The sequence below is a fragment of the Nerophis ophidion genome, linkage group LG26, assembly GCF_033978795.1.
Source record: "Nerophis ophidion isolate RoL-2023_Sa linkage group LG26, RoL_Noph_v1.0, whole genome shotgun sequence".
NCBI lineage: Eukaryota > Metazoa > Chordata > Actinopteri > Syngnathiformes > Syngnathidae > Nerophis > Nerophis ophidion.
This window is the reverse complement of record NC_084636.1, coordinates 24,495,885-24,523,292: the sequence shown is the minus strand read 5'-3', so window position 1 is coordinate 24,523,292 and position 27,408 is coordinate 24,495,885. Positions and strand designations below refer to the sequence as shown.

Sequence of the window (27,408 nt, the reverse complement as noted above, 5' to 3'; positions counted from 1 at the left end):
CAAGACGAAACTCCCGGGAAATTTAAAATTGTAATTTAGTAAACTAAAAAGGCCGTATTGGCATGTGTTGCAATGTTAATATTTCATCATTGATATATAAACTATCAGACTGCGTGGTGGGTAGTAGTGGGTTTCAGTAGGTCTTAAATGTATTTTGTTGTGAAGTGGTTAAAAAAAAGAGGCGAGTGAGGACGTGAACCTAAAACTAAAATGATGTCAGCGGGCACGTTGCAGCCCCCTCGGCCAGCCTCCACACAGGGAAAGTGAGCGTCAGGAAAAGGGCGGGACATACAGTAAAAAAGCCGTGTTTTTAACATCCAATTGGTCGAGGCACCTGTAAATCAACAAAACTCGTCTTCTCATTGGCTGAACTCTCTTGCATTTATCGTGCCATCTCGTCGAAGCTGCTGCTGTGTAATCGCAGGTAACTTTCTTGCCATAGCCTTCCGCCACGCGACCTAGTGCGCGTAGTACGCTCGCGATTTTGGACGAGTCCCTCCATCGCCATTTTGGATACCCAGCTCCATTTTCACCCCGTCGCCAGCCTTTTATTCGGACAAGACGCCGACGACTGTAATCCACCGCGGTTAAACAACGCCAGTCCCTCAAAGGCGTTTGAAATCGGACACCGCTGGCGTTTGAGGCCCTCGGCTCACTCGTGTCCCCGCGGAGGGATACGTTGTTGCGTCTGACAATGTGGACGGAGGAGGCGAAGATGTCTACGAGAAGAATGAAATTATCTCCTCACTTGTAACAACAAAAAGCAGCGGAGGAAGACGCCGCGAGATTAGCGCGTAGGATAGATTCGTTCGCCCGCAGACGCGACACACTGGAGGAAACAGTGCTAGACGCGGGTAGTTGAAGGGAGCGAGCTTCCCGGGACAAAGAGAGTGGGGGGAAAAGACGCTCCAATGCGTCTCCTCATGCGCTGAAATTCTCCTCAACTTTTATGTTTTTTACCCCCCCTTCGCCTTCTTTTCTTCATCGCAATTGGATAAGCACACATTCACCGAGGAGAGGTAAATACTTCAATATCCCACGGAGAGATTCGACGGCTTTGACGGACATTTTTCGAAAAGTTTTGTGGGGGGGAATGTGAGCTTTTAAAGCATTAAGTTTTCTGCCTGCTTGGACTTCAGCTAGCCTCATATTTTGTTCCGCCGCGACACATTCTTGCTATTTAAGCCACCAATTGATCAGCCAAACATCATTTTTGTGCTGTTCCACCGTGTGTCTTTTGCTACTTAGCATTTAGAGGAACGCAATGCGATGTTAGCGAGGCTGTTTAGCTGAACTTTGTGTTTTGGGGCCTACTAGTGTTCTCACCCCCATTTTACAGACTAACTTCTCCCAAGCGCCCCCCCTTTTTTTTTTGCTTTTCTAACATTCCTTCCTCCTGCAAGACTTCTAGTTTTATTGCACATTTGGCAGGAAATTCCTCCCTGTACCTCCCACCCCAACCGTCTTACTAACTCCCCCACCATAATGCGAGTTGAACCCCAATATTGTAAAGTTTGCATGGGTCGCCATCTTTTTCCCTTCCTTTTTGCTTTTTAGTTTTGGTGAGTTTGTCCTGGGGGATAGGTTGATTGGCAACACTAAATTGGCCCTAGTGTGTGAATGTGAGTGTGAATGTTGTCTATCTGTGTTTGCCCTGCGATGAGGTGGCGACTTGTCCAGGGTGTACCCCGCCTTCCATCCAATTGTAGCTGAGATAGGCACCAGTGACCCCAAAAGGAATAAGCGGTAGTAAATGGATGGATGGATGGAGTTTGTCCTGCCCTAATTGTGATTGGTACATATTTTTCATTTCGAACATGCCATAAAGCAGTGGTTCTCAAATGGGGGTACGCGTACCCCTGGGGGTACTTGAAGGTAGGCCAAGGGGTATGTAAGATTTTTTTTCAAATATTCTATAAATAGCAACAATTTAAAAATCCTTTATGAATATATTTATTGGATAATACTTCAACAAAATATGAATGTAAGTTCATAAACTGTGAAAAGAAATGCAACAATGCAATATTCAGTGTTGACAGATTTTTTGTGGACATGTTCCATAAAATAACTTAAATTTTGTTTATATCGCGCTTTTCTAGACACTCAAGGCGCTCACAGAGAAGTGGGACTCATCATTCATTCACAGCTGGTGGTGGTAAGCTACATATATTGATGTTAAAGATTTCTTTTTTTGTGAAGAAATGTATAGAATGAAGTTCATGAATCCAGATGGATCTCTATTACAATCCCCAAAGAGGGTTCTTTAAGTTGATGATTACTATTGCTTTTTTTATCCTGCACTACCAAGAGCTAATGCAACAAAATGTCGTTCTTTGTACTGTAAAGTTCAAATTTGAATGACAATAAAAAGGATGTCTAAGTCTTCTAGTGTAGAAATCTGAATTTATAATTGACTCACATGTTTATTTTTCAACAAGTTATTAGTTATTTTTATATTTTCTTTTTCCAAATAGTTCAAGAAAGACCACTACAAATGAGCAATATTTTGCAGTTATACAATTTAATAAATCACAAACTGATGACATAGTGCTGTATTTTACTTCTTTATCTCTTTTTTTCAACCAAAAATGCTTTGCTCTGATTAGGGGGTACTTCAATTAAAAAATGTTCACAGGGGGGTACAGCACTGAAAAAAGGTTGAGAACCACTGCTATAAAGTATATTATTATACATTCTGTTAAAGTAAAGTACCAATGATAGTCACACACACACTAGGTGTGGCGAAATTATTCTCTGCATTTGACCCATCACCCTTGATCACCCCCTGGGAGGTGAGTGTAGCAGTGAGCAGCAGCGATGTGGCGTCCGGGAATAATTTTGGGTGATTTAACCCCCAATTCCAACCCTTAATGCTGAGTGCCAAGCAGGGAGGTAACGGGTCCAATTTTTATAGTCTTTGGTATGACTCAGCCGGGGTTTAAACTCACGACCTACCGATGTCAGGGCGGACACTACCCCAGTGGTTCTCAACCTTTTTTCAGTGATGTACCCCCTGTGAATATTTGTTTTCATTCAAGTACCCCCTAATCAGAGCAAAGCATTTTTGCTTGAAAAAAAGAGATTAAGAAGTAAAATACAGCACTATGTCATCAGTTTCTGATTTATTCAATTGTATTTATAGTGGTCTTTCTTGAACTATTTGGAAAAAAAGATATAACAATAACTAAAAACTTGTTGAAAAATAAAGAAGTGATTCAGTTATAAATAAAGATTTCTACACATAGAAGTAATCATCAACTTAAAGTGCCCTCTTTGGGGATTTTAATAGAGATCCATCTGGATTTATTAACTTAATTCTAAATATTTCTTCACAAAAAAAAGAAATCTTTAACATCAATATTTATGGAACATGTCCACAAAAAATCTAGCTGTCAACACTGAATATTGCATTGTTGCATTTCTTTTCACAGTTTATGTACTTACATTCATATTTTGTTGTATTATTCAATAAATATATTTATAAAGGACTTTTGAATTGTTGCTTTATTTAGAATATTTTTTGAATAATCTCACGTACCCCTTGGCATACCTACATGTACCCCCATTTGAGAACCACTGCTCTACCCACTAGGCCACTGAGTAGGTTGTTCAGTTCCAGTTTATTTGGAACATGCGTACAATACAATGTATCACACAATTCCAGTTTTCATTACAGCACGTCCGAAAATGAGTAGGAATAAGCAGTACTTATTTAATCCTACCCTTTCTCATACCATAGCAATATTATGCAATTTCCTTGTTCTCTGTAACACAGGGGTAGGGAACCTATGGCTCTAGAGCAGGGGTGTCAAACAAATTTTAGATGGGTGGCCACATGGAGAAAAATGTACTCCCAAGTGGGCCATACTGGTAAAATAACGGCAAGATAACTTAAAAATAAAGACAACTTCAGATTGTTTTCTTTGTTTAGAAATAGAACAAGCACATTCTGAAAATGTACAAATCATAATGTTGTTGGGTGTTTTTTACACTTACATGTTGCGGTTAATAGTATTCTATCTTTATTTCTTATCTATACTTTCTGAATAAATTACGTGGTAATGTTCATCAGTCAACTGGTGTTAATTATCGATCTGTCAAGATAAAAAAATATCAAAATTAAATTATCGGATGTTATTTATGTAGTTAGCTCATTTTCCTCGACTGGCGCACTAAAGCCATGTGGTTTATTTTTTTTACATATGTAGCAAACAATACAAAGAATTATTGTTGCGACATCTAGTAGACATTTAGAACAGCATTTTTTTTCATTATAAATTCATTTCGCGGGCCAGGTAAAACCTGTATGCGGGCCTGATCCGGCCCGCGGGCCGTACGTTTGACATCCCTGCTCTAGAGCCAGGTATGGGTCTTTTGATAACTGCATCTGGCTCTAAGATAAATCTTAGCTGACATTGCTTAACACGATAAGTAATTCATAATTCTGCTGGTAATCAGTGTTAAAAATAACGTTCAAATTATAAAACATTCTCATGCATTTTAATCCAACCATCCGTTTTCTATCACACCTATTCAAGAAGTCGCACTAATGGTAAGAAGTATTATATTTATTATTGGTCAGCTTTAGAATAACAATGTTATTAATAAGAATAAGAGACTTATTATACTCTAAAAATGTTGGTCTTACTTAAAAATGCACACACTTAGTTGTATTCAGTGTTAGAATTGTATTGTATGTCTCTCGGAAATACATTTTGAAATATCTGGCTTTCATGGCTCTCTCAGCCAAAACAAGTTAATGACCCCTGCTGTAAGAGAACAGTTTAACAAATAACATACCATTGTAATTAACTATATACAAAGGGAAAAAAAGAGTTGAAGATGTTCAGCATAATTCCTGAACTTTGTGAACACTTGTCGTTTGAACTGTCTCTTAAACTGAATCATATTGGTGCTTTGTTTGATTTCTTTGCTTAATCCGTTCCTTTGCATACGCTATTCAACATGTCTGAAAAGGAGCAGGAAGAAGCAAAAGTTTCTTAATTGGCCCCCCCCCCAATTGGGTTACTTGTCATCTTAAATGCTTGTGGTCAATTATGTTAAAATACCTCTCATGCCAGATTCGCTTTATTTACATATCTGTCACCAGTGTTTACATCGGGGATGTCAAACTCATTTTAGATCCAGGGCCACATGGAGAAAAATATACTCCCAAGTGGGCCGGACTGGTAAAATCACAGCACGATAACTTAAAAATAAAGACAACTTTAGATTGTTTTCTTAGTTTAAAAATAGGAGAAGCACATTCTGAGAATGTACAGCTTTTTGTTTTTTACACATGCATGTTGTGTTTAATAGTATTCTGTCTTTTTTTGTTGTAATTTATACTTTCTGAATAAATTATGTGATAATGTTCATCAGTCAACTCATTTGTGTTGATTTTCTATCTATTAAGATAAAAAAAAAAAGTTAGATCGGGGGCAACATGGAGAAATATCTACTCCTAAGCGGGCCGGACTGGTAAAATAATGGCACGATAACATTAAATTAAAGACAACTTCAGATTATTTTCTTTGTTTAAAAATAGAAGAAGCACATTCTGAGAATGTACGTTGTGTTTTTTGTTGTTGTTTTTTACACTTATATGTTGCGTTTAATAGTATCCAATTTATTTGCCGTTATTTATACTTCCAAAGACATGCACCTGGGAATAGGTTGATTGGCAAGACTAAATTGGCCCTAGTGTGTGAATGTGAGTGTGAATGTTGTCTGTCTATCTGTGTTGGCCCTGCGATGAGGTGGCGACTTGTCCAGGGTGTACCATGCCTTCCGCCCGATTGTAGCTGAGATAGGCGCCAGCGCCCCCCGCAACCCCGAAAGGGAATAAGCGGTAGAAAATGGATGGATGGATATACTTTCTGAATAAATTATGTGATAATGTTCATCAGTCAACTCAATTATGTTAACTTTCTATTAAGATAAAACGATATCAAAATCAAATTGCAGGATGTTTATGTGGTTTGCTCATTTTCGTCTACTGGTGCACTAACATCATGTGGTGTATTTATTTTTTTACATATGTAGCATCATCTACAAAGAATTGCTATTGCGACATCTAGTGGACACATTTAGAGCAGCAGTTTCTTTCATTCAAAAATTTCGGCTCATTTTTATACTTAGCAAACTCATCCCGCGGGCTGGATAAAATCTGTTCGGGGCGTACGTTTTGACATCCCTGGTTTAAATGATGGCTGATTGTTTTTCTTGTGTTCATAGACATGTGACCAGTTTCAACTTTATAACCGCTAATTATTACTGTTTAATAACCATCAAGTTGTGTTGACTGCTTCTTTGTGACCTGGCTTCTTTGCCTGATGTGTGTGGGGGTGACAAAGACCCCACTCCACCCCTAATCTTCTTGCTTCAAATATTGATCCACTAGGAGGCCCAAGATGCCATTTTGTTAAAGCCCCCTTCCTCCTCCTCGTCTTTCAATGTGCTCAGTGTCTGAGAAGGCTCTTTTGCACTGTTGTCTTATCCAAAACTTTAGTACAGACGATGACATGGATGTGCCCCCAAACCTGTTTATACTTGGATTCAATGTGTGTGTGGTCATTTTCTTCCCCCGTTCATATCAAGGTTAAATTAGGTCCGCCTGGCCTGAGTTCCAATTGTGATAGTCACATGATATAATTTAGTGTTTGAATTTTTTTTGTATTCCCCAGCATCCCCCTCCCCCTGCACTTTACAAACCAAATCATCTTTTTTGTTGTTTTCATACCATCACTTCATGCTAGCACATTACAAAAGGGGCTGTAAAAGCACACCACCTGTTGGTGTCCAAGTGCCTCTATATCACCCCTCTTTCCCACCCCTTTCTGTGAGACTCACAGAGCCCCTGGCCTCCCGAGTCGGAATGCAAAAAAAAAAATCCAGCAATCGACAGGCTCGGCCATGTCGTTTGACAAGCTTCTTTTTCCCGTTGACATATGGTAATTTGGTAATGGCGTGTTTGCATACAGCCATTAGCTCTGCCTTTCGCCCTTATTTCCTTGGGCTAACAGTGGTCCCAATTATGTCTGTAATTGAAAATGATTAAGTTGCCTTTCGTGTGTTTTTTGATGGACGTACAGCTGTGCTGTTTGCCAGAGAGTAGTGTAAAAAAAACCCAAAAAGCAGGGGCAGTTCGTGATTTTTTTTCTACAAAAGGCAGTGTCTTCGTCAGCAACGTATGTTGGGGAAATAAAAAAATTGCATTAGTTAGAATAAGACAACAAACCTTGTATTTCAACTAGGGCTGGGCGATATGGCCTTTTTTCAATATCTCAATTTTTTTTTAGGCCATATCGCAATACACTATATAGCTCGATATTTTGCCTTGGCCTTGAATTAACACTTGATACATATAATCACACCAGTATGATGATTTTATGTGTCTACATTAAACACTCTTGTTCATAATGCACATATGCTCATTTTAAACGTTCATGTTGAGAGGGAAATCACAACTAAGTCAATTGACCAAAAGTGTATTTATTAAACAGATATAAAGCAGTGGCACAAACATTCATGTCATTTCCAAAACAGAAAGTGCAAGATTGTCAGATACATTTTAAAGCAAGCTATATTGTGCACAATGTCACTAAGATGACATATCAAAACAACACTAAATTAAAGTGCACTTTTTGTACAGAACGCCACTACAATAGTTTAAAACAAATAAAGTGCGATTTTGTGGGTATGTGGCACCGAAAGGAGATGTTGACTTGCAGAGTTTGCACTCTTCATTCTCTAGCAGGTGACTTTTCAATTGATGCTACATATTAGCAGTAATGCTACTTTTTTTTTAGGACCACACTTGACAAATTACGGTTGTCTGTTCGACACATTCCTACTTGAAGCCAAACCACCGCCAGACGATGGAGACCCTGCTGTTTTTCTTGGGAATTAATTATTCCTTCATTTGTTACCAGATTCGCACCTTCTTTCTCTTGTATTACCACTCGCACGGCTCCGCTAGCATCAGAGTTAACGTTACCCATTCTGCCACCTCTCTGCTCCGCGAGGTCGTATACGTATGTGACGTATGACGTGACAGTATGTGACGTAATTAAGAAGGTGCGCTTGCTGTCTATGAGACGGAGAGACAATAGATTGTTAAAAGCCTGTAGTGTAATGCCCGCAGCTAAAAGCAACTGCGTGAGAACGTATACTCGAATATCACGATGTAGTCATTTTCTATATCACACAGAGACAAACCCGCGATTTATCGCCCAGCCCTAATTTTAACATATATTCCCAATCGAAATGTTGCTATAATACAACCGATAACTGCAGAGGTAAGGTTTTAAGTAACATGTTGTATAGCTCTCAAAGGTGCACTAAGAAATAAGAGGATGCAAGATGCGATTTGTTGTGTACATTCTGCTGTTTTATTTTGGTTGTTTGTTTAGCTGTGTTGTACTGAGTGCACAGGACACGTGAGCAAAATGTGCATAATGGACCAAGCCAACTCTGTGCTGCATTACTTAACTGCCAGGGACACACTTTGACAGATTATGGTTGTTTTAGCTATATCGTGCTGAGCTGCCAGGACAGGAGACTTATGTATCGCTTTTGTTGCTCGGCTACGTTAATCACATTTTAGGTTCTTTGGTTGTTGTATTTCTCCTCTTTGCCATCACTGGCACGCCTTCTGTGCTGGTGTCAGAAAAAAGTCAATGGAAAAAGTTTCAGATATGTCCAAGTCAATACCATAACTGCTCATTGAGCAAAAGTCTCAATAACCTTGTTGATGACATGTTAGGTATTTTCCAAAAGAATTGGGGTTGTTTTTCTAATTGTAGGACTTTGGGCATTCAACTTTTGCACTGCTATTGTTTTGACAAAAAGCAGCATAAGTAAATTTAAATACTGCTAAAAAAAACAGACTTTAAATTGCATTTAAGCACCTGGAATTTCCATTAGGAGTGCCCTGTGTTGGCAATAATGGGGGTTGTTTGTCTTACAAGATAAACAGCTTTGGTATCATATTGGTGTGTAATAAGTTACAGGTTAGTAATAGTTGATCCGTTGTAAGGAAAGAGTATTGCATTTTACTTATGCATTGACATTCTCAATGTGTTTTCTTTTGTTATGCTAAGCTTTTTCCACACTTGTGCTTGTGAGTGCCATCATTATCACTATTACTACTTTTATTAAAGTCCTGTATGTGCAAATCTCTCTCGTAGGGTTTGTTAGAGACGGAAGGTTATGAACGAGCAGCAGCAAAGAATGGCTGCAGTGGGAACTGACAAGGAACTCAGCGACCTCCTGGATTTCAGCGCGGTAAGAGAGCGGGAGTGCAGTTTTTCCTATAAGGGGGTGGCATTTGGGAAGAGAGGGGTGACACAGAAGGGAGATGGAGGTCTCAGTAATGGAATTAGTTTTTTTTTTTCTTTGATTTAAATTGCTTTATTTTCATCAAGAGTGTATGGTGATTCTACCATGTTGCTAGCATAACATATATTACCATAGTTGTTGCAAGAGTTTTTTGGGATACCAAAAAGTCAGCCTTTGTTCTAACTTTTTTGAGGGAACAATTTTATTTTGTTTGTAGATGAGTGTCTTAAAGAAGCTTTGCGATGTGTTCCTGATACATAATCTACTATGTGGACTACCTTTTTGATTTTGGAGTTTTGTTTCAATGGGAGTCTAAATTTAGCTTTGCTCGTTTTCCCCCTTCCCCTCTCCAGATAATGTAATTGCAGGCAGGCTCAGTGACAAGTTACAAGTACATAAAGGCCACAGCAAGTACTTCCAAACTGTTGCCCTTAATTTTGCAGTTGGTCAGTATTAATCCATGCTATGTTACGACAGCTCGGCACTACCTTTTTGTCATTGCTGCTGCTCAGGAAAGGCCTATTGTGTGTCCATATTAATGTTGGTGCTCCCCTCCTTCGTCTCACAGTCCATTTCTGAGAAAAAAGTAGTGCTGCCCCAAAAGGGAGGGTCTCATTAAACAGTGGTATTTGCGATCAAAATGCCCAGATTGATCGACTGCCAATTTGTAACAGCAGATGTTCCTGTCTACTAAAAATACGACATTGATAATTAGGTGAGAAACCGTCAGAGGGTTGTACAAACACGCTTTTTTTTCCCCGTTTGCCAATTTTTAGAGCCATCACAAATGTTGGACGTAGAGATGTAACAGTAAACGATATAATGATGGTTAGTAATGAATTAAAAAAATGTATTTACCAAAAAAACGTCATTTATTAATGCATTTTAGGCAACATGCTTACTTCATAGAAACGGAGTCACAGCGGCACCGGCGCATGCGCACTAACAGCGTTTGGCTTGAAACATGGCGGAAAGCAACAACACAGACTTTTCTTTGCAGAGTTCCTCTTGGACTTAACGGAGCCAAGCGCTTTGTTTAACTTCCTTTCTCCTTGATTCATTTCCGTGGTGTCTCGGCGTGCGTTCAAGAGCCCACCGCTGCTGTTAGATGACTACAGGTGTCGACAATATTGGAGACAGACGCATTTCTCCCACGCTAAAATAATACCATGGAGGAGGTGTTGCTTTCATTTTCTTAGCACAGCGTCCTGCTGTGAATGGGAGTTAATGACGCGAGGAAACATGCAGCATGCGATGTTTGGGAACGTTGCCGCAGCTTGTTTATAAAATCTTTAGTTGGTTTACTGGGATGATCACTCGCCCTTTATTTAGCTGCTAACTTTTTCAGTTTTCCGATAACATATACTACCTAAAACGTTTTGTCATCTCTTAGAATTAAACACAGGGTGGTAAGATTGCGTATTTTATGTAAGAGGTATCATACGTGTTTATTTTTGTTGGCTAAACTGTTGCACTGAAACACATGGTTATGTTGAAGCAGAAAGCTTGTTTATTAGACTTGATCTTCATTAAACTGCCTTGTGTTTTATATTGACATGAAAGTATACACCATGGGTTTACATGTTGTGGATTTGATAATTTCATAAAGTTTCTTTAAAATCATTCATGTGACATAGCGGTTTAATGTTTTATTGTGTATAGTATTTCCTATATGACCTATTTCGGCTCAATCTCTTAATGGATCTGTCCAGATACAGCATGTATATGTACATACATTTAGTACATGTACATAACTTTAAAAAATACCTGTCTGTTAAAATATATACATTGACATAAAGGCATTATGTAATTTGAAAAGGCTGAGACGTTGATACTATTAATGAACATAAAGACAAATATTGGCCTTTAAATATATGGATAACGTTTATTTATAGCCCTATGTGCGGCTCGTCACAAATCAACAGCGCAGTTCTTGTTGTACATGATGTCTGCTGTAATATTTGCACAGATTACAAATAACACATTTTAACTGGCTATGCTGATGATGTTCAATAGCAGACCGAATCAAGAAATTATCCTAGATTGCGCTACGAACATGACACTACTACCAAGAATGTCTCTGAGCAAATGCAGGTCCGAAGCAAAGAAAGACTGGCGGGACAGAGTTGTTTCAAAGGACTTTTCAGACGGAGAATCATGGAAATAAAACTTTCAAATACCTCGGAATTCATTCAAAAGGCTCTCTGGATTGATGGAAGGAGTTTAAAATCTGAAGGAAAAGACCATTCCTGCCCCGGCCGGTACTGGTCCAGTTGGGGGTTGCTATGGTCCTGGACCAGTTTGCCAGTTGTGTGGAAATAGAGAGTTATTGCTTATCAGTTGGGAGTACACAAAAGCAGCGTGGAGAGACTTGTGTAAGCTTTATTCTTTGCCTTGTAATATACAGTACCTGCTTCATTCTCTTTCATCTCATTCTTATTTCGTCCGGGAGTCCCTATGAAGCTGGCATTCTACATTTCCTTAGCTACCTTTATTAAATAACTTTTTTTCTCTCCAATTGATTTACTTTAAAATGTTAGTATTTTAATTTTTGAATCAAATATACTGTCTCGTCTTCATTACAATTGTTGCTATGTTTTTATTAAATGGTATCTGCTTCCCGTGCGTGAAGACTGGCGCATCCGCGACATGGAAGGTCCCCTGCGGTGGCACACACCTACTCGAAAGATCTGGTTTTCAATCGCATAATGCAGGTGTTTTTTTACGACATTTCAAAAACCGAATCCGATCAAATTTAACTGTTTTTATGAGTTGTAGATGTTAGGGCAAAACTATTTTACAATTTGGACTAATTTAGTGCTTGGACACATGCTAAGTGGTGTTTGTAAACTGTTTCAAATCTTTGCTGCGAGCTCGCAATAGCATTCTGAATACGCTTCAAACTTGATTGCTTAAACATCAGTTGAATGACAAGTGCACGTTATGTGGTTTGTTAGTGGAAATAGGATGTGTGAAGTGTGCCATCTTTTTGCTTTTGTCAGTTAACTCTGTCGTCTCCCTTTTGTCGTCCCGCAGATGTTCGCGCCTCCAGTAGCCAACGGCAAGAACAGAACAATGACCCTCGCCAGCAGTCAGTTCAGCGGCTCAGGTAAGTTGCTTCATCTTAAGATACGGACACAATTGCAGATTTACATCATTTTAAGCTAGGGGTTCTGCTACGTGAGTTTTTTTGTTTATAAGTCAGTTTTATTCTGGTTGTGATAAAATGTGTGGTTTAATAGTTTTTTAGTTCTTTTTGAGTTGTCAACGTGGGCCTAGAAGAGCATACTTTTAACAAATATATAGATGCATTCAGTGAACAGCTATTTGAACTTGACCTTATTATTGGATCCTTATTGTTTTATTAAACAGTATTTATACAGGATGCCCGTGGGACATTATGATTTTCTGCAGCCAAAGCTGATAATTTTGGCTTAAATCTGTGATTGACATAACTGGAACATTAATAAATAGAACATTTGATTGCAATGCCTACAACTTTTAGAATTTGGTATGTTATCATAAATTATATTAGGTTTATTTAATAGTTGGTGTGAATTGACATATTTGTTTCTGCTGATTTGGTGTTTTGTTAATTGTTGTCGGCAGCGAATAGAAAATATCCCTCTGTCTTGTTCATATCATTAACCTATAAATGTTTTGAATGCGTGAAGCTACTTTGCATTCACACATGAACTTGTTCCGTATGTAAACATGAGTTATGCTTAGACATCTGTCCAATCATTTGGAGAGTCTTTATTACGTTTTACTCTTGATGCGCAAACGAGCTGCCCGTTATCCTGCTTGGAGGACTTTCAGCTTGCCTTTCTTTCTCCTCTTGAATGTTATTACTTAGTCATGTAACTTTTCCTTCCTCTGTCACCCTGCTAACCTGCCGTGTGAAATCCAGTCACACTCCACAGTCTCTCCCTCGAGTGACAACTTGGCCACAGAGGAACAAAGGCCAAAAAAGGGGGCTTATAGACATGAAACGACTCCCCAAACACCACCCTGAAGTGTAAAACACTCCACCCCCACTCCTTACCCCCACTGATCTGCAGGAAATGGCCTGAGTCCGAGACAATGTGCCTCACCCCTGGCTCGCAGGCTCTTAAACTGGCCCAGCATGCAGCGAGTGGAAGAGGGAGCTTGTTGAATAGAGGGATCAGCCCGTGGAAGGCAGGATTCTGTTTGTTTCTATTACTGTGGGCAATTACTAAGCAGTGAGGAGTTAATTCCTTCCACCCTCCTCCTCCTCGCGTCTCGAAGTGTGGCCCTCGGTCACTGACACCCATTTTAATGAAATACTTCAAGCTGTCACCTTTTTAGCTTTGGATATTTGTAGGTACAGCACAGTGCAGTTTAAGTATTTATTGCTGCAGATTCCAGTCCAGGAAGGATTGCGTTTCTGTAGTGTAGATATGTACAGACCATTAAGAGGTTTGCTCATTTGTTTTCTGTCCATCTGTGTGGGCCCTGCGATGAAGTGGCGACTTGTCCAGGGTGTACCACGCCTTCTGCCCGATTGTAGCTGAGATAGGCACCAGTGCCCTCCGCGACCCCAAAGGGAATAAGCGGTAGAAAATGGGCGGATGGATGGATAATTTGTTTTACCTATTCTGCTGGCAGTTTAATCACACAGATTATACCATTGGAGTCTGATGTACTCCAGTTCAAGTTGTATTAGTTTTATTTTCAAAGCTACCAAACTGTACATTAATGAACATCAACATCTATGGGTTGTGCTCAAATTGCTAGGTAAGAGATGCTAATCAATGGCTAATTAAGCCATGCCCTTGCCCCCAGCAAAGATATTTTGCTTATGTTTTTCGACCAATCTTGCTTACATTTTGTCTCACCTGTGCTTGCCAGTCGCCTTTAAGTGTGTTCTAGGGCCATGTCCACACGAACATGGATAGTTTCAAAAACGCGTGCGGCGTTGAAACGATTTTAATCCAAATGTGTGTATATTGAAAACTGTCCCTTTCTACACACAAACACATACACTTGTTGTCATGCACATGTTGTCCACTCAGAAGCCTGGAAAAGCAGCCACAGCTGCCTTGGTGGCATTACACCTTTGTTAATATAATGTTTATTTAGGTATACTGCAGGGTTTTCCCTAAACTGCTAAGATACCTGTGGCAGTAAGGGCGTGGTAATGTTCATAATGACAGAGTAATTTGCATAATTTCCCATGATATAATTTTCTTTAAAAATGCTAAAAAAAATTGTAAATAACATTTAAAACAAATGTTTTTATTATTTGGTATTAAAAAATATATTTTTTTATCGTTTTGCCACATTTTCAATTGTTGCTGCTTTTTTGCAGGGTACTTTTAGATTTTTTAAATGTTCACAGACTTAATGACGTTTTAAAAATTGAAAATAACTAGTTTTCAGTACATCACTGGTCAATAGTGTGCAAATAATAGGCTATATATATATACATTTATACCGTAACGACCAGCTAATGTTTTATGTTCGTGTGATTCGAATTTGATGTCAGTTTCTCCTATGTTTACAAACACACCGTCCGTGCCTGAAAGGTGATTGGCTGAGAATGAGAAAGCGTTACTGTGTGCCCAGCGGGAAAACAAAAACTCAAGGAGACGAAAGCATTTTCATGCGAGGTAAAATCTGTTGGAATTGTGCTGAGGTTTATCATGAGATTGGTAATAAAAGTAAAACATAGTGTCAAGCCTTGTGTGATTTCTTCTCGGAGCGACAATAAAAATACTTGAATTTGTTTTCATGTACAAAAAAGCCTTTTATTTTCAAGGTGTGGCGGTTATGATGAAAAATGTATGTGTATGTTTATATATATTTGTGTGTTTATATACATATCTGTCTGTATATACGTATAATTGTGTGTGTATGTATGTGTGTATATATATATGTGTCTTGATTGGATTATCCAGAGAATAGTGCTCGATACCGTGGTAGAGCGCAATATGTAGGTGTGGGAAAAATCACAAGACTACTTCATCTCTACAGATCTGTTTCATGAGGGGTTCCCTCAATCATCAGGAGATTTTAATGGAAGCATTCACATACAATGGTTTATATAGGGCACAGGGTGGGTACAGGCAGGCGTAGGGTGTGGTGATTGGCTCATGTGTTACCTAGGAGGTGTTTCCGTCTGTGGCGGCATGTTGAAATGATTTCACTGCGCTTGTTGAGGGATGATAGATCTGGATGATATATAATAAACAGTTTCTCTTTTAAGCATAGGTTGCATCTTTTATTACCACTGTTGTAAGGTAAGCTGGATACAAGAATTTGCCATGTTATTGAATGCTGGATGCAAGAATTTTATTCAATAACATGGCAAATTCTTGCATCCAGCACACCTTACAACAGTGGTAATAAAAGATGCAACCTACGCTTAAAAGAGAAACTGTTTATTATATATCATCCAGATCTATCATCCCTCAACAAGCGCAGTGAAATCATTTCAACATGCCGCCACAGAGGGAAACACCTCCTAGGTAACACATGAGCCAATCACTACACCCTACGCCTGCCTGTACCCACCCACTCTGTGCCCTATATAAACCATTGTATGTGAATGCTTCCATTAAAATCTCCTGATGATTGAGGGAACCCCTCATGAAACAGATCTGTAGAGATGAAGTAGTCTTGTGATTTTTCCCACACACACATATATATATATATATATATATATATATATATATATATATATATATATATATATATATATATATATATATATATATATATATATATATATATATATATATATATATATATATATATATATATAATGAAAATTTAGGGTCATTGACCATATAACCCATCTTCTCTCTCCCACAAGAGGGCGGCAATATCACTCCAATTCAATTCACAGGGTGTTAAATTTAGGCCAAAACTAGCGGGGCAGTCTTTTTGTTAAACTTACGTCCCACGGACCGCACTTTGGACATTCATGAGCTTTAGCCTAGCGCTGGCCGATATTGGCTTTTATTAATATCGTGATATTTTCATGCCATATCGCGATATACAATATATATTATGATATTTTGCCTTGGCCTTGAATGAACACTTGATGCATATGATCACAGCAGTATGATGATTCTATGTGTCTACATTAAAACATTCTTCTTCATACTGCATTAATATGTGCTACTTTTAAACTTTCATGCAGAGAGGGAAATCCCAACTAAGTCAATTGACCAAAACTGTATTTATTAAATACTCTTCATTCTCTCACGGGTAACTTTTTAAATGAAAGAACAAATTAATAGTGTTGCTACCTTTTTGTAGTAACTCTTCTGCTGCATAGTTTGCATATTGCTGTTGACTGCTGAATATCTTCCCACTTGAAGCTAAACCACCGCCAGATGATGGATCCCCTGCTCTTTATTTTGGGTATTTATTGATCTTCCTCCATTTGTGATAAGTTTCGCACCATCTCTCTCTCTTGTATTGTCACAACTCCGCTCGGTCGACCTGCCTCAGCTAACGTTAGCCATGCTGCTCCCTCTCTAATCGGCGAGAGCTATTGCGCTAGACACGCAAGAGTATGTGACGTATGTAAGAAGGCGGGCTTGTTTTCCGTATCTTGTAAGAATGAGAGACGAGGAGGAGTGAGAAACGCCTGTTGTGTAATGCCCGCAGCTAAAAGCAACTCGACCTGCCTCAGCTAACGTTAGGCATCCTAACGTTAGCTCTCGGCGAGAGCATATGACGCTAGAAGAGCGACAGTATGTGACAGGCTTGTTTTTCGTCTCTGTGAGAAGGAGTGAGAAACGCCAGTAATGTAATGCACGCAGCTGAAAGCAAAGGTGTGAGAACATATAATCAAATATTACGATATAGCCATTTTCTATATCGCACAGAGACAAACCTGCGATATATCGTTTATACCGATATATTGCCCAGCCCTACTTTAGCTTGTGGTTAGCATTTACTCTTACGGTGTGTAGTATAACATTTTCAGCTATTCCTCATCTTCCAGGAATGATACTTTTAAGAAACTTGGTTCATGTGCCATTTTCGATGTGAAGATTGCTATCTTAGAAATGGCTTTTTACTATGGATTTGCGGTTGTTAGCTTGTCGCTGTCATATTTGTACAATCAATATGTATTATCAGGATATAACAATGGTATTAAAATCTTCTATCGTCGACCAGGTTTATATCGTTCATATTGTGCGTGTGTGTGTGTGTGTATAGTCAGTATCACACAACCCTACTGTTTTTGTACGGAGCCTATTTAGCTCTGGGAGTGGCGTGGCACGGATGGTAAAGCGGCAGTACCAGCAATATGAGGGTTCCAGGTTCGATCTCAGCTTCTGCCATCCTGGTCACGCCCATTGTGTCCTTGGCAAGACACTGTACCCTTGCTCCTGATGTCGTGCTTAGGGCCTTGCATGGCAGCTCTCGCCATCAGTGTGTGAATGTGGAAATAGTGTCAAAGCACATTGAGTACTTAAAAGGTAGAAAAGCTCTATACAAGTACAACCCATTTACTTTGTAAGAAGTGTGAACTCACGCCGACCTTTGAGTCACAAACTTTAGGGTTTATTAACAAATCCACCATGTGGTTCATTTGTTAAAAGGATAATAGCATAGAAAACAAAAAGGGATGCATGTTTTGGCGTCTGCCTCACAATATGAAGGTCCTGAGTAGTCAGGGTTCAGTCCCGGGCTCGTGATCTTTCTGTGTGGAGTTTTCATGTTCTCCCCGTGAATGCGTGGGCTTCCTCCCACTTCCAAAGACATGCACCTGGGGATAGGTTGATTGGCAACACTAAATTGGCCCTAGTGTGTGAATGTGAGAGTGAATGTTGTCTGTCTGTGTTGGCCCTGTGATAAGGTGGCGACTTGTCCAGGGTGTACCGCGCCTTCCGCCCGATTGTAGCTGAGATAGGCACCAGCACCCCCCGCGACCCAAAGGGAATAAGCGGTAGGAAATGGATGGATGGATGGATGTTTTGACAAATGTTCACCACTGTGTATGCAGCAATCTAGGAGTAAACGTTGTTCATGCTCCATACAGAAACAAATATAACAGCATAAGCACTGTACAGTGTGACCAATTTTCTCGCATTTACGACTAATACTAGATTGTGCGACTAGAAAAAATAAAACAGCACCACTCGCACGAATCTGAATTTGAACCTTCATTCTCATTTTGCTCCTAAAATAAATCCATGAAAAGTGAATCAAATAGAGTAAGACTTGGGGAAAAGAAACATTGTTGTTAACAACCATGATAGCAATATCAACCCTTTGGGAAGACGTGATCTTGTGTACACAGCAATGCTGCTCCCGCGACATGCTAGTTTAGCAGCAAACAAAACAACTAGACTGTCACCGCCGATTTCATTTCAACTAAGGATACAGTCTTGACTGTAAATAAACCCACATTTTTACTGCTAAATGTTATGCTTATTCATGTCGATTGTATTAACGTTCAGGGAACGTGCTGTAGTGACACAAGTAAACAACGCGGTTGGGAGAGTGGCTGTGCCAGCAACGTGAGGTTTCCTGGTTCAATCCCCACATTCTACCAACCTCGTCACGTCCGTTGTGTCCTTGAGCAAGACAATTCATCCTTGCACCTGATGGGTCGTGGTTAGGGCCTTGCATGGCAGCTTCTGCCATCGGTGTGTGAATGGGTGAATGTGGAAATAGTGTCAAAGCAATTTTTAGTACCTTGAAGGTAGAAAAGCGCTATATAACCCACATTTTCCTTTTACGTCCTACGCCCCTAAATTTAATTTAGTAACTTTAGGAGGAGACTTGAGGTATGACTTTATATGAGAATAGCTAGACAGATTTTAAGTAATGTTTATAGGTCTTGTATTTGTGCAAGACACAGCTTTATCCAATGCAAACCACCGGCCGAAAATGCACAATAAAGAATGAAAAAAACATATATACGTCGCACTGGAGTATAAGTCGCATTTTTGGGGGAAATTTGTTTGATAAAACCCAACACCAAGAATAGACATTTGAAAGGCAATTTAAAAAAAAAAAGAATAGTGAACAGGCTGAATAAGTGTACGCCAAATGACGCACAAATTACCATCTGAGAACCTGCCTAGTATGTTAACGCAACACATCATGGCAAGAGTCATTCAAATAACTATAACATATAGAACATGCTTTACGTTTTCCAAACAATCTGTCACTCCCGATCGCTAAATCCGATGAAATCCTCTTCCTCAGTGTCTCCTCTGGTATGCGCCCCGCTAGCGTCCTTTCTTTCTGGTGCTCGATTGCTATTCTCTGCAGCATATTTCACTACGTCCAGCTTGTAATCTGCAGTATATGATTTCCTTTTCGATGCCATTTTAGTTCAGTCCTTCTCAGTTTTGTAAGTTACCGCCAATATTGATGTGATCCATTTTAATAGCTCCGGCACTAGCGTATAGCATATAACAGTTAGCATATCATGACCCACAATGCACTTCTGCCATGACCCGCCCCCGCCGAATTCTTATTGGTTGGCGTGTGAGTGACGATTGCTGACGTGTGTGTGATGATTGCGGACATTTTATTCGTCGCTCACGCGAATGAGATAAATAATATGGTGTGTGGTAGCGGTGGCGGCGATGACGAACGCGGAGTTGGAATATAATTACAAGACTTTATGTACATATTTATATACATATTTATATAATATTTATATAATATGTAACTACAAGCTCCATTCACAGACAGTCCCATTGCTTTTATGAGCGGTTGAGCAAGTCAAAAGCCCAAAAAATATATATATATTTTTATTTGTGGCGGCCGTAATTCTTTTGTGGCGGATCGATGACTAAATTAATCGCCAACAACTTTTTTAATCGATTAGTTGTTGCAACCCTAAATTTCATACATAAGTCGCTCCGGAGTACACGTTGCACCCACGGCAAACTATGAAAAAAAACGTTGATTTATAGTCCAAAAAATTTGGTAATACATCGTACTTATTATACCAAGGTTCTACCAGCTAAGATGTATGGTGGAATATCTGTATCTTGTGATTGATTGATTGATTGATTGATTGATACTTTTATTAGTAGATTGCACAGTACAGTACATATTCCGTACAATTGACCACTAAATGGTAACACCCGAATAAGTTTTTCAACTTGTTTAAGTCGGGGTCCACGTTAATCAATTCATGGTAAATCAATGCAAACAGTCTCCAGCTAATTTAATACACATGTTCGCTCTGGGGCTGCACGGTGGGAGAGGGGTTAGTGCGTCTGCCTCACAATACGAAGGTCCTGAGTAGTCCTGGGTTCAATCCTGGGCTCGGGATCTTTCTGTGTGGAGTTTGCATGTTCTCCCCGTGACTGCGTGGGTTCCCTCCAGGTACTCCGGCTTTCTCCCACCTCCAAAGACATGCAACTGGGGATAGGTTTATTGGCAACCTATCAAATTAAAATGGTCCTTGTGTGTGAATATGAGTGTGAATATTTTCTATCTGTGTTTGCCCTGCGATGAGGTGGCGACTTGTCCAGGGTGTACCTCGCCTTCCGCTCGAATGTAGCTGAGATAGGCACCAGCGTCCCCCGCCACCCCAAAGGGAATAAGCGGTAGAAAATGGATGGATGGATATTTGCTCTGCTCATCCCTTAACGGCGATTACATGGAAATTTCAACACTGTCAGTGGTGAAAAGATTGAACAGAATCATTAGTCGGTGGTCCCAAACTCGCGGGCCAATTGTGGTTCCCGAGATGATAATATTGGGGTAGTAAAACCTTTGACATGAAAAAAACACACCTAATGTAAAAAAACATGGTGTTTACTTTTTGATATCAAAATAAAACACAAAGCAGTTTGGCTAATTAAGATGAAGTCTAATAAACAAGCTTTGGTCTTCTCCAATGCCGCCTTGTGGTTCAGTAACAACTGGCCAACAACAACAACAAAACTAGGAGTGAGATCTCCTACATCGAATACACAATCTTCAGAGCCTGCGTTCAATTCGATGACAAAACATTTTAGCAAGTGCTGATGTTATTCGAACGCAAATACAGGTTGCAGTTCAAGGACAAGTGATCATCATCCACAAACTAAAAACTTAATAAACAAGTTGTGATAACATTCACGACACATCACCTGCTGCATGTTTCCTCACTTCTTTAACTCTAAGTCACAGCAGCTGAAGGGCGCTGTATTGAGAAAATAAAAGAAACATCAAATAGTTTTTCTCCTTCACTGTATACTTTGTGTGGGGACAAGTGCGTCTGTCTCCAATAGTATCCACACCTGTCTTCATCTAACAGCAGTGCACTCTTAAACGCATGCTGGGAAGCGAGGGAAAATGACGTAAAGACACTTGGCCCTATTTACTCAGGGGAAATCTCCGCAGCAAAGTCCACTTAGTTAGACCGCCATGATTATCAAGCCAAACTACGCAGATGCGTATGTTCCTGACTTCGTGTTGCCTAAAATGCATTAACAAATGACGTTTTTTGGTATATAAAAAATTCGACATTATTACTCACTATCTGGAATTTTATCGCAAATTATCATTATGCCATTGACCGTTACATCCCTAGTCCATTAACAAGTAAAAAGTCTAGGGCGGTCACAGCATGTTCTTGCCACCGACACTGGTCAATTTTTAGGGCATTACGGCAAATGACGAGGGCGGTCATTGTTTAGCTACAGAAATATAATAACCACTAGGAATGTGAATCTTACATCAACTTACAAGTCAATTTGATTCCGATTCTTGGGGGACGAATTGATTCAAATTGATTCTCAATTTAAACCGATTCTAGCAATATATTACTTGATGTATAAATTATTATAATACATTTTTAAAACCGGCTACCGAAGCCAAGGCTGCACAATTTAAATTTTGATTGATTGATTGATTGATTGAAGTGATTAAGGAGACGGTAAACTTGTGTGCACTGCAATGGCCAGAACCCTAATAACAAACACCACTTGCTCTTCGGAAATAGTTTTAATAGTGACTAGGTCGGGAACAATAGTTAATAGGTCAATAATTGAACATTACATTAAAATGAAGTCAAAATACTTTGCTGCCGTTGACAAACTGTGTGTTTGTTTTCTTAGTCATATGTGAAAAAGAGATAGAGGTCTCACTTTCTGCATTGCCCTTAGCACCTGAGCACGTTTATTTAACAGTAGAATTACCTGAAGTGAGCCCTCTTCCTCCTTGGCGGGCAGAACACAAGACTGCTCGCTTACACACAGGAGGCACGGACAGAGGAAACAAGAGGAAAAAAAAACATAATTTCAAAGCCGAATGTCCTGTTACGTATGGGAACATTTCAGCTTCAACCCAGATGAACAATGTGAATCTATCAACCCAGACGAATAAGAGAGAATGCAGTGAGCACATGAGAACAACAAAAAAATAGACAACCCGACAGTTTTTTCAACTGCGATAAAAAATGCTTTTAAGATGTTACATTTTTAATTTACAGTTTTGCTTTCATAAATGAAAATGTATTTTTATTTTAGATAAGTTATTTACCTTCCAGTTACACTACAAAGGTTACAAAATTCCACAGTAATGAGTGCATTTCCTTTTAAATAGTTACTACTTCTATTATATTTTACGATTAAATGACAAACACTATAGTTTTTATTGGTTATTTCTTAATTTCAAGAGCATGACCTAGACAAAAGCTCAGTCCGTCTGCATAAAGCCAAATAATTTTAAAAGGTAACTGCACTTTTGTGGGTATTTTTTTTCTATCGTTCACAATCATTATGAAAGACATAACATATTTTTTTAATGAATTCTAAATACTAAACGTAAGTAAAAGTCTGCTTACAGCAGAGCCAATGGGAGGTCCATTATTAAAAAAAGCGGCAACAAAACTCAATTTACATTTTGTGATTTGAATATTAACCAAGTATTAGTGATATTGTTATTATAAGCGCTAACACGGACAACACTATTTATAGAGGCGCAGTGATCACAAGCTTTTGTGCCCATGTTTACATCATTGAGTGGTCACCTTAAAAGTAGATGGCTGAGAATATAATCTGACAAGTTGGGAAACTTTGCTTCACAGCTTGATCCCCCCACAACTCCCACCCTGTTTTTTGCAAGGATTATGAGACATTTTTCATCTGAATGGGAATATATGAACATTTTAGCAGTCAGCATTCTAATGACAGCAGACATTATACATTAAGTGATATTTTATTAAGTTTGTTGGCTTTCAGTCTGCAGTGAGCAAAAATCAGTGAGGGGAAAAAAGAGCAAACATTGTGATGCGTTTTTTAAATTAATGTAACGCATACGCTTACAATAATCACAATACGTACATATTATAAATGTGCTTGTCACTACTTTACACATATATACTTACATCATGTATATAAAACCCTAATGGAAGTGTTTCAATGTTTTTAGTCACTTTATAGGCAGAATTGAACGGCTCCCTTAGGCTTCATTATAAGCGGACTTTTGATTGGATTTATTTAATGTATGGAAATTGATTACAAAAAATCCATCTGACGTCATATCTTCCATAATAATTGTGAACAACAAAAAAGTGCAGTTCTCCATAAAGTAAATTATTGCATATTGTTCTGTGTGGCATTTTGTGACAATGTTGATTGACAGTCTAATAGTTACATGTCTTTCTTCACTCAGTATTTTAGCAGTTTTATGCATTTATATGTATAAGATATAAATATCACAATTTTGACAAGAAAAGTCGCAATTAGTTTTTTTTTTTTAAATCGTGCAGCCCTAACAAAGGCTACTTTTGGCTGCTTACGTAAAGGTATAGCAAGTATGTGTGGAGATGGTCTCAAACGTAATTTTTTTTAGATGTTGTAATCGATTCAGAATGTTAATCAATAAATGCATTTTAAATGATTTTCCCCAGCACCTCCTAATTCCTCCAGAAGCTATTTTCTTGCGTATGAGCTCCTTAGCTCAGAAAAGTTAGTTTGAACGGTAAGTAGTAAATTTATTGTAAAAGTATAAAAACGGTGTGTTTACAGAAAGTATTTCTGCACAGCACAAAGCCTTTTTATTTAGAAGTGCCGTAAACATTGCAGATTTTGTCAATGTCACAACCTCCTGTTGACGATACCTATAGAAATAGTCGCCATTACAGGCACAGTGTTCATCTGTGACGTCGCTAAAGCGGCTTGTATCTTAAGTGACCGAGCAATAGCAGCGCGGCAACGGCAGCAAGCAGCCCCGTGGCCCTGTAGCCCACTTCCTTTCATTGACACAAAAGTGCTCAGAGGGGTGCTAATTGCATTAGGCGTCTTTCCCCCTTCCTCGAGAGCCAGCGACTGTGTATGCGTGTGTGTGAGGGCAGGGTGTTTTAAGTAGAGAAGAGAGGCCTGGCCAAGGAAGATCTGGGATGTTTAAGGAGTAGAGGACGTGTGTGTGTGATGGGAGTAGGAGTAGGCCGAGCATGCAGGGAAGGCGTCCCCTCTGTCACCTCTGCAGCTGCTGGCAACGTCTCCAACCCCCCTTCACACACAAACAAACACACACAAGCAAGGGATGGGACCACTTACTTCCCTAACCCCTGATTTCCACAGAACGCGCCGCGGCCGCAGTCTTTCCGTTTTTATTCAAGTCAATGTGTCCGGTTCCACTGCCTGCGGTGCATCAACTCGGCGTATCAATTAAGCTAAAAAATCTGCTGGTATTGGACAGGAAGTCGTATACAAACACAAAGTATATTATCCAGTTTTACTTTCAAAATTAAATATATTTCACTTTGAAAACGTCCTAATGGGTGGGGACACGAAATCAACTTGTCAAAGGTTTTGGATGTAATTTCACCTTGTTGACTCAAATTCTAGTTTTGGAGGTCCAAAATTAAAGAACCTTATACAAGCATATCCTGGGCAGCTATGTGCACATATGGGTCCTTGTGTCTAATGCCATCTACACAGCGGCCGGTAAAGTAGGTGCTTGGTTTGTGGGAGTTGTTGGTGTCTAAAACGTTCAAGTCTATGCCATCACAGATGCACACGCATGTGGTTGTTGATGGACGGCAACACTCCAGACGTTCGGCTGTTTACTTCAGTGTTTATTTTATCACGTGGTTATGTGCAAATTTGGGAGATTTTGTAAAACTCTGCACTACTTTGCTGCATGATACTTGATGATGGTTAAAGCTGTGGCTGCATTATGATTACCAATATAACGATCACAAATTTTCTTTTTAATCAATATTGAAATCTCAAATATTCATTATGTAAAACACTTTATTTTAACCTAACCGTATGTGAGGAAGGCTTTCTAACTTAAAAGTAATGTAACTAATGAAATACAATGTAAAAAAAAACAACTAAGTACTAACTAAAATATTATATATATAATATATGTTATATATTTATTATTATTATTGTCTATTGTGAGCGAATTGTGGTGCTGAATTTCCCCCAGGGATCATTAAAGTACTTTCTATTCTAAACGAATAAATATACCATATTGTGAAATCATGAGACCATGCAAAAAAGGCACATACCACAAGGAACACACCGTACCAGGGACAGCATTTATGGAACACGTCTTTGGCCAAATAAACATATTTGTTGTTTTGGCGTGTCTTTGATAGGTGCACGGATATTGGTCTCTTTGGTGCACAGTTGCTGTTACGGTTGTCTTGCACTTTAGGCACCCCTGATTTTTTGGCTGTCTGTCGGGGCTTGGCGCCTGTGGAGGTCTGCTCTCTGAGCATCCATAACTCTTATTTGGATTATTGGCTTCATGCGTGCAAGTGAATGCGGTTGAATGGAAAAAAGTAGTGGTGTTGATGCTTAGTGTGTCCCTGAAACTCAATTTGTCCGGATGTGCACACCATGCAAAGCAGTTTTGCGGGGTGAGACGTCTGAACGTGAGCATTTCCGGTGTGCGTCCGTGTCCCGGGTTTGTAATGTGTGCCTGTTTGGCACACTGTGGGTTGATCTCTGGGAGAGGAGGAAGACCAATGTGTGTGGGTTGGCTACCAATTAGGGCTAGGCAATATGGACCAAAACTGTTATTCTGGTATTTGTTGGCAAAATGATGATATGCGATGGGAACATGCGAAGTGGTTAAGATTACCTTTGTTTTTGTATGGTGCGATAACCAGTGTCGAGAGTACTCTGATTATTTTTGTTGTAAGTAATAACGCGTTGTTGCTTATTCTTTTAACTGATGTCTAATATTGGCACAGATTACACATATTACGTCTCTAATGGGTATGTCGATGTTAAATAGCAGACAGCTTCCAGAAATGATCTTGGATTGCGCCACGGACATGATGCTAATATCAAGAATGTATCGGGTCGGATGCAAAATAAACATGACAGAAGAGTTTTGTCAAAGGAAATTTTGGACAAAAATCCTCGAAACAAAACTTTTAAATGTCCCAAAGTTCATTCAAAAGGCTCTGTGGATTGATGGAAGTAGTTTGAAATCCGAAGGAAAAGACCGTTAGTGCCTTGACTGATAGCCAGACGAAGGTTACTATTGTTCTGGACTATCTTCGTTGTGCGGGAAGGTTAATCAACTGACTTGCACAAATGCAGCGTGAAGAAGTTTGTGTATGCCTTTTCTTTTTTTTTCTACCACCGAAGCACTTAAAAAGCTTGTGTTCTTTTGATTTGTGAAGTGAATTATATTTATATAGCGCCTTTTCTCTAGTGACTCAAAGCGCTTTACATAGTGAAACCCAATATCTATTTTTTATTTATTTTTTTACATTTAAACCAGTGTGGGTGGCACTGGGAGCAGGTGGGTAAAGTGTCAGGCCCAAGGACATAACGGCAGTGACTAGGATGGTGGAAGCCGGGATCGAACCTGCAACCCTCAAGTTGCTGGCACGGCCGCTCTGCCAACCGAGCTATACCCCCCCCAAGCAAATAAACATTCTCCTCCTCATTTAAGTTGTTGCTACGTACGGGGGACGGTGTGGCGAAGTTGGGACAGTGGCCGTGCCAGCAATCTGAGGGTTACTGGTTCAATCCCCACCTACCATCCTCGTCACGTCCGTTGTGTCCTTGGGCAAGACACTTCACCCTTGCTCCTGATGGGTCCTGGTTATCGCCTTGCATGGCAGCTCCCACCATCAGTGTGTGAATGGGT

At 39.5% G+C, this 27,408-nt stretch overlaps 1 protein-coding gene across 6 annotated transcripts in view; it reads left to right on the top strand.

Moving 5' to 3' along the window:
- The first annotated feature begins 445 nt into the window (after positions 1-445).
- The window catches only part of tcf3b (transcription factor 3b), a 72,520-nt gene continuing 45,557 nt past the window's right edge, over positions 446-27,408 (top strand). For 3 of the 6 annotated variants that reach the window (XM_061888787.1, XM_061888791.1, XM_061888786.1), the window contains exons 1-3: positions 446-1,019; positions 2,100-2,155; positions 12,379-12,451. In XM_061888787.1, coding sequence (XP_061744771.1) covers positions 950-1,019; positions 2,100-2,155; positions 12,379-12,451 — 199 coding nt within the window. In that variant the 5' untranslated portion in view covers positions 446-949. Of the gene's footprint in view, positions 1,020-2,099; positions 2,156-9,191; positions 9,289-12,378; positions 12,452-27,408 lie in introns of all 6 variants that reach the window. The other 3 variants (XM_061888790.1, XM_061888788.1, XM_061888792.1) reach the window with 3 other exon arrangements.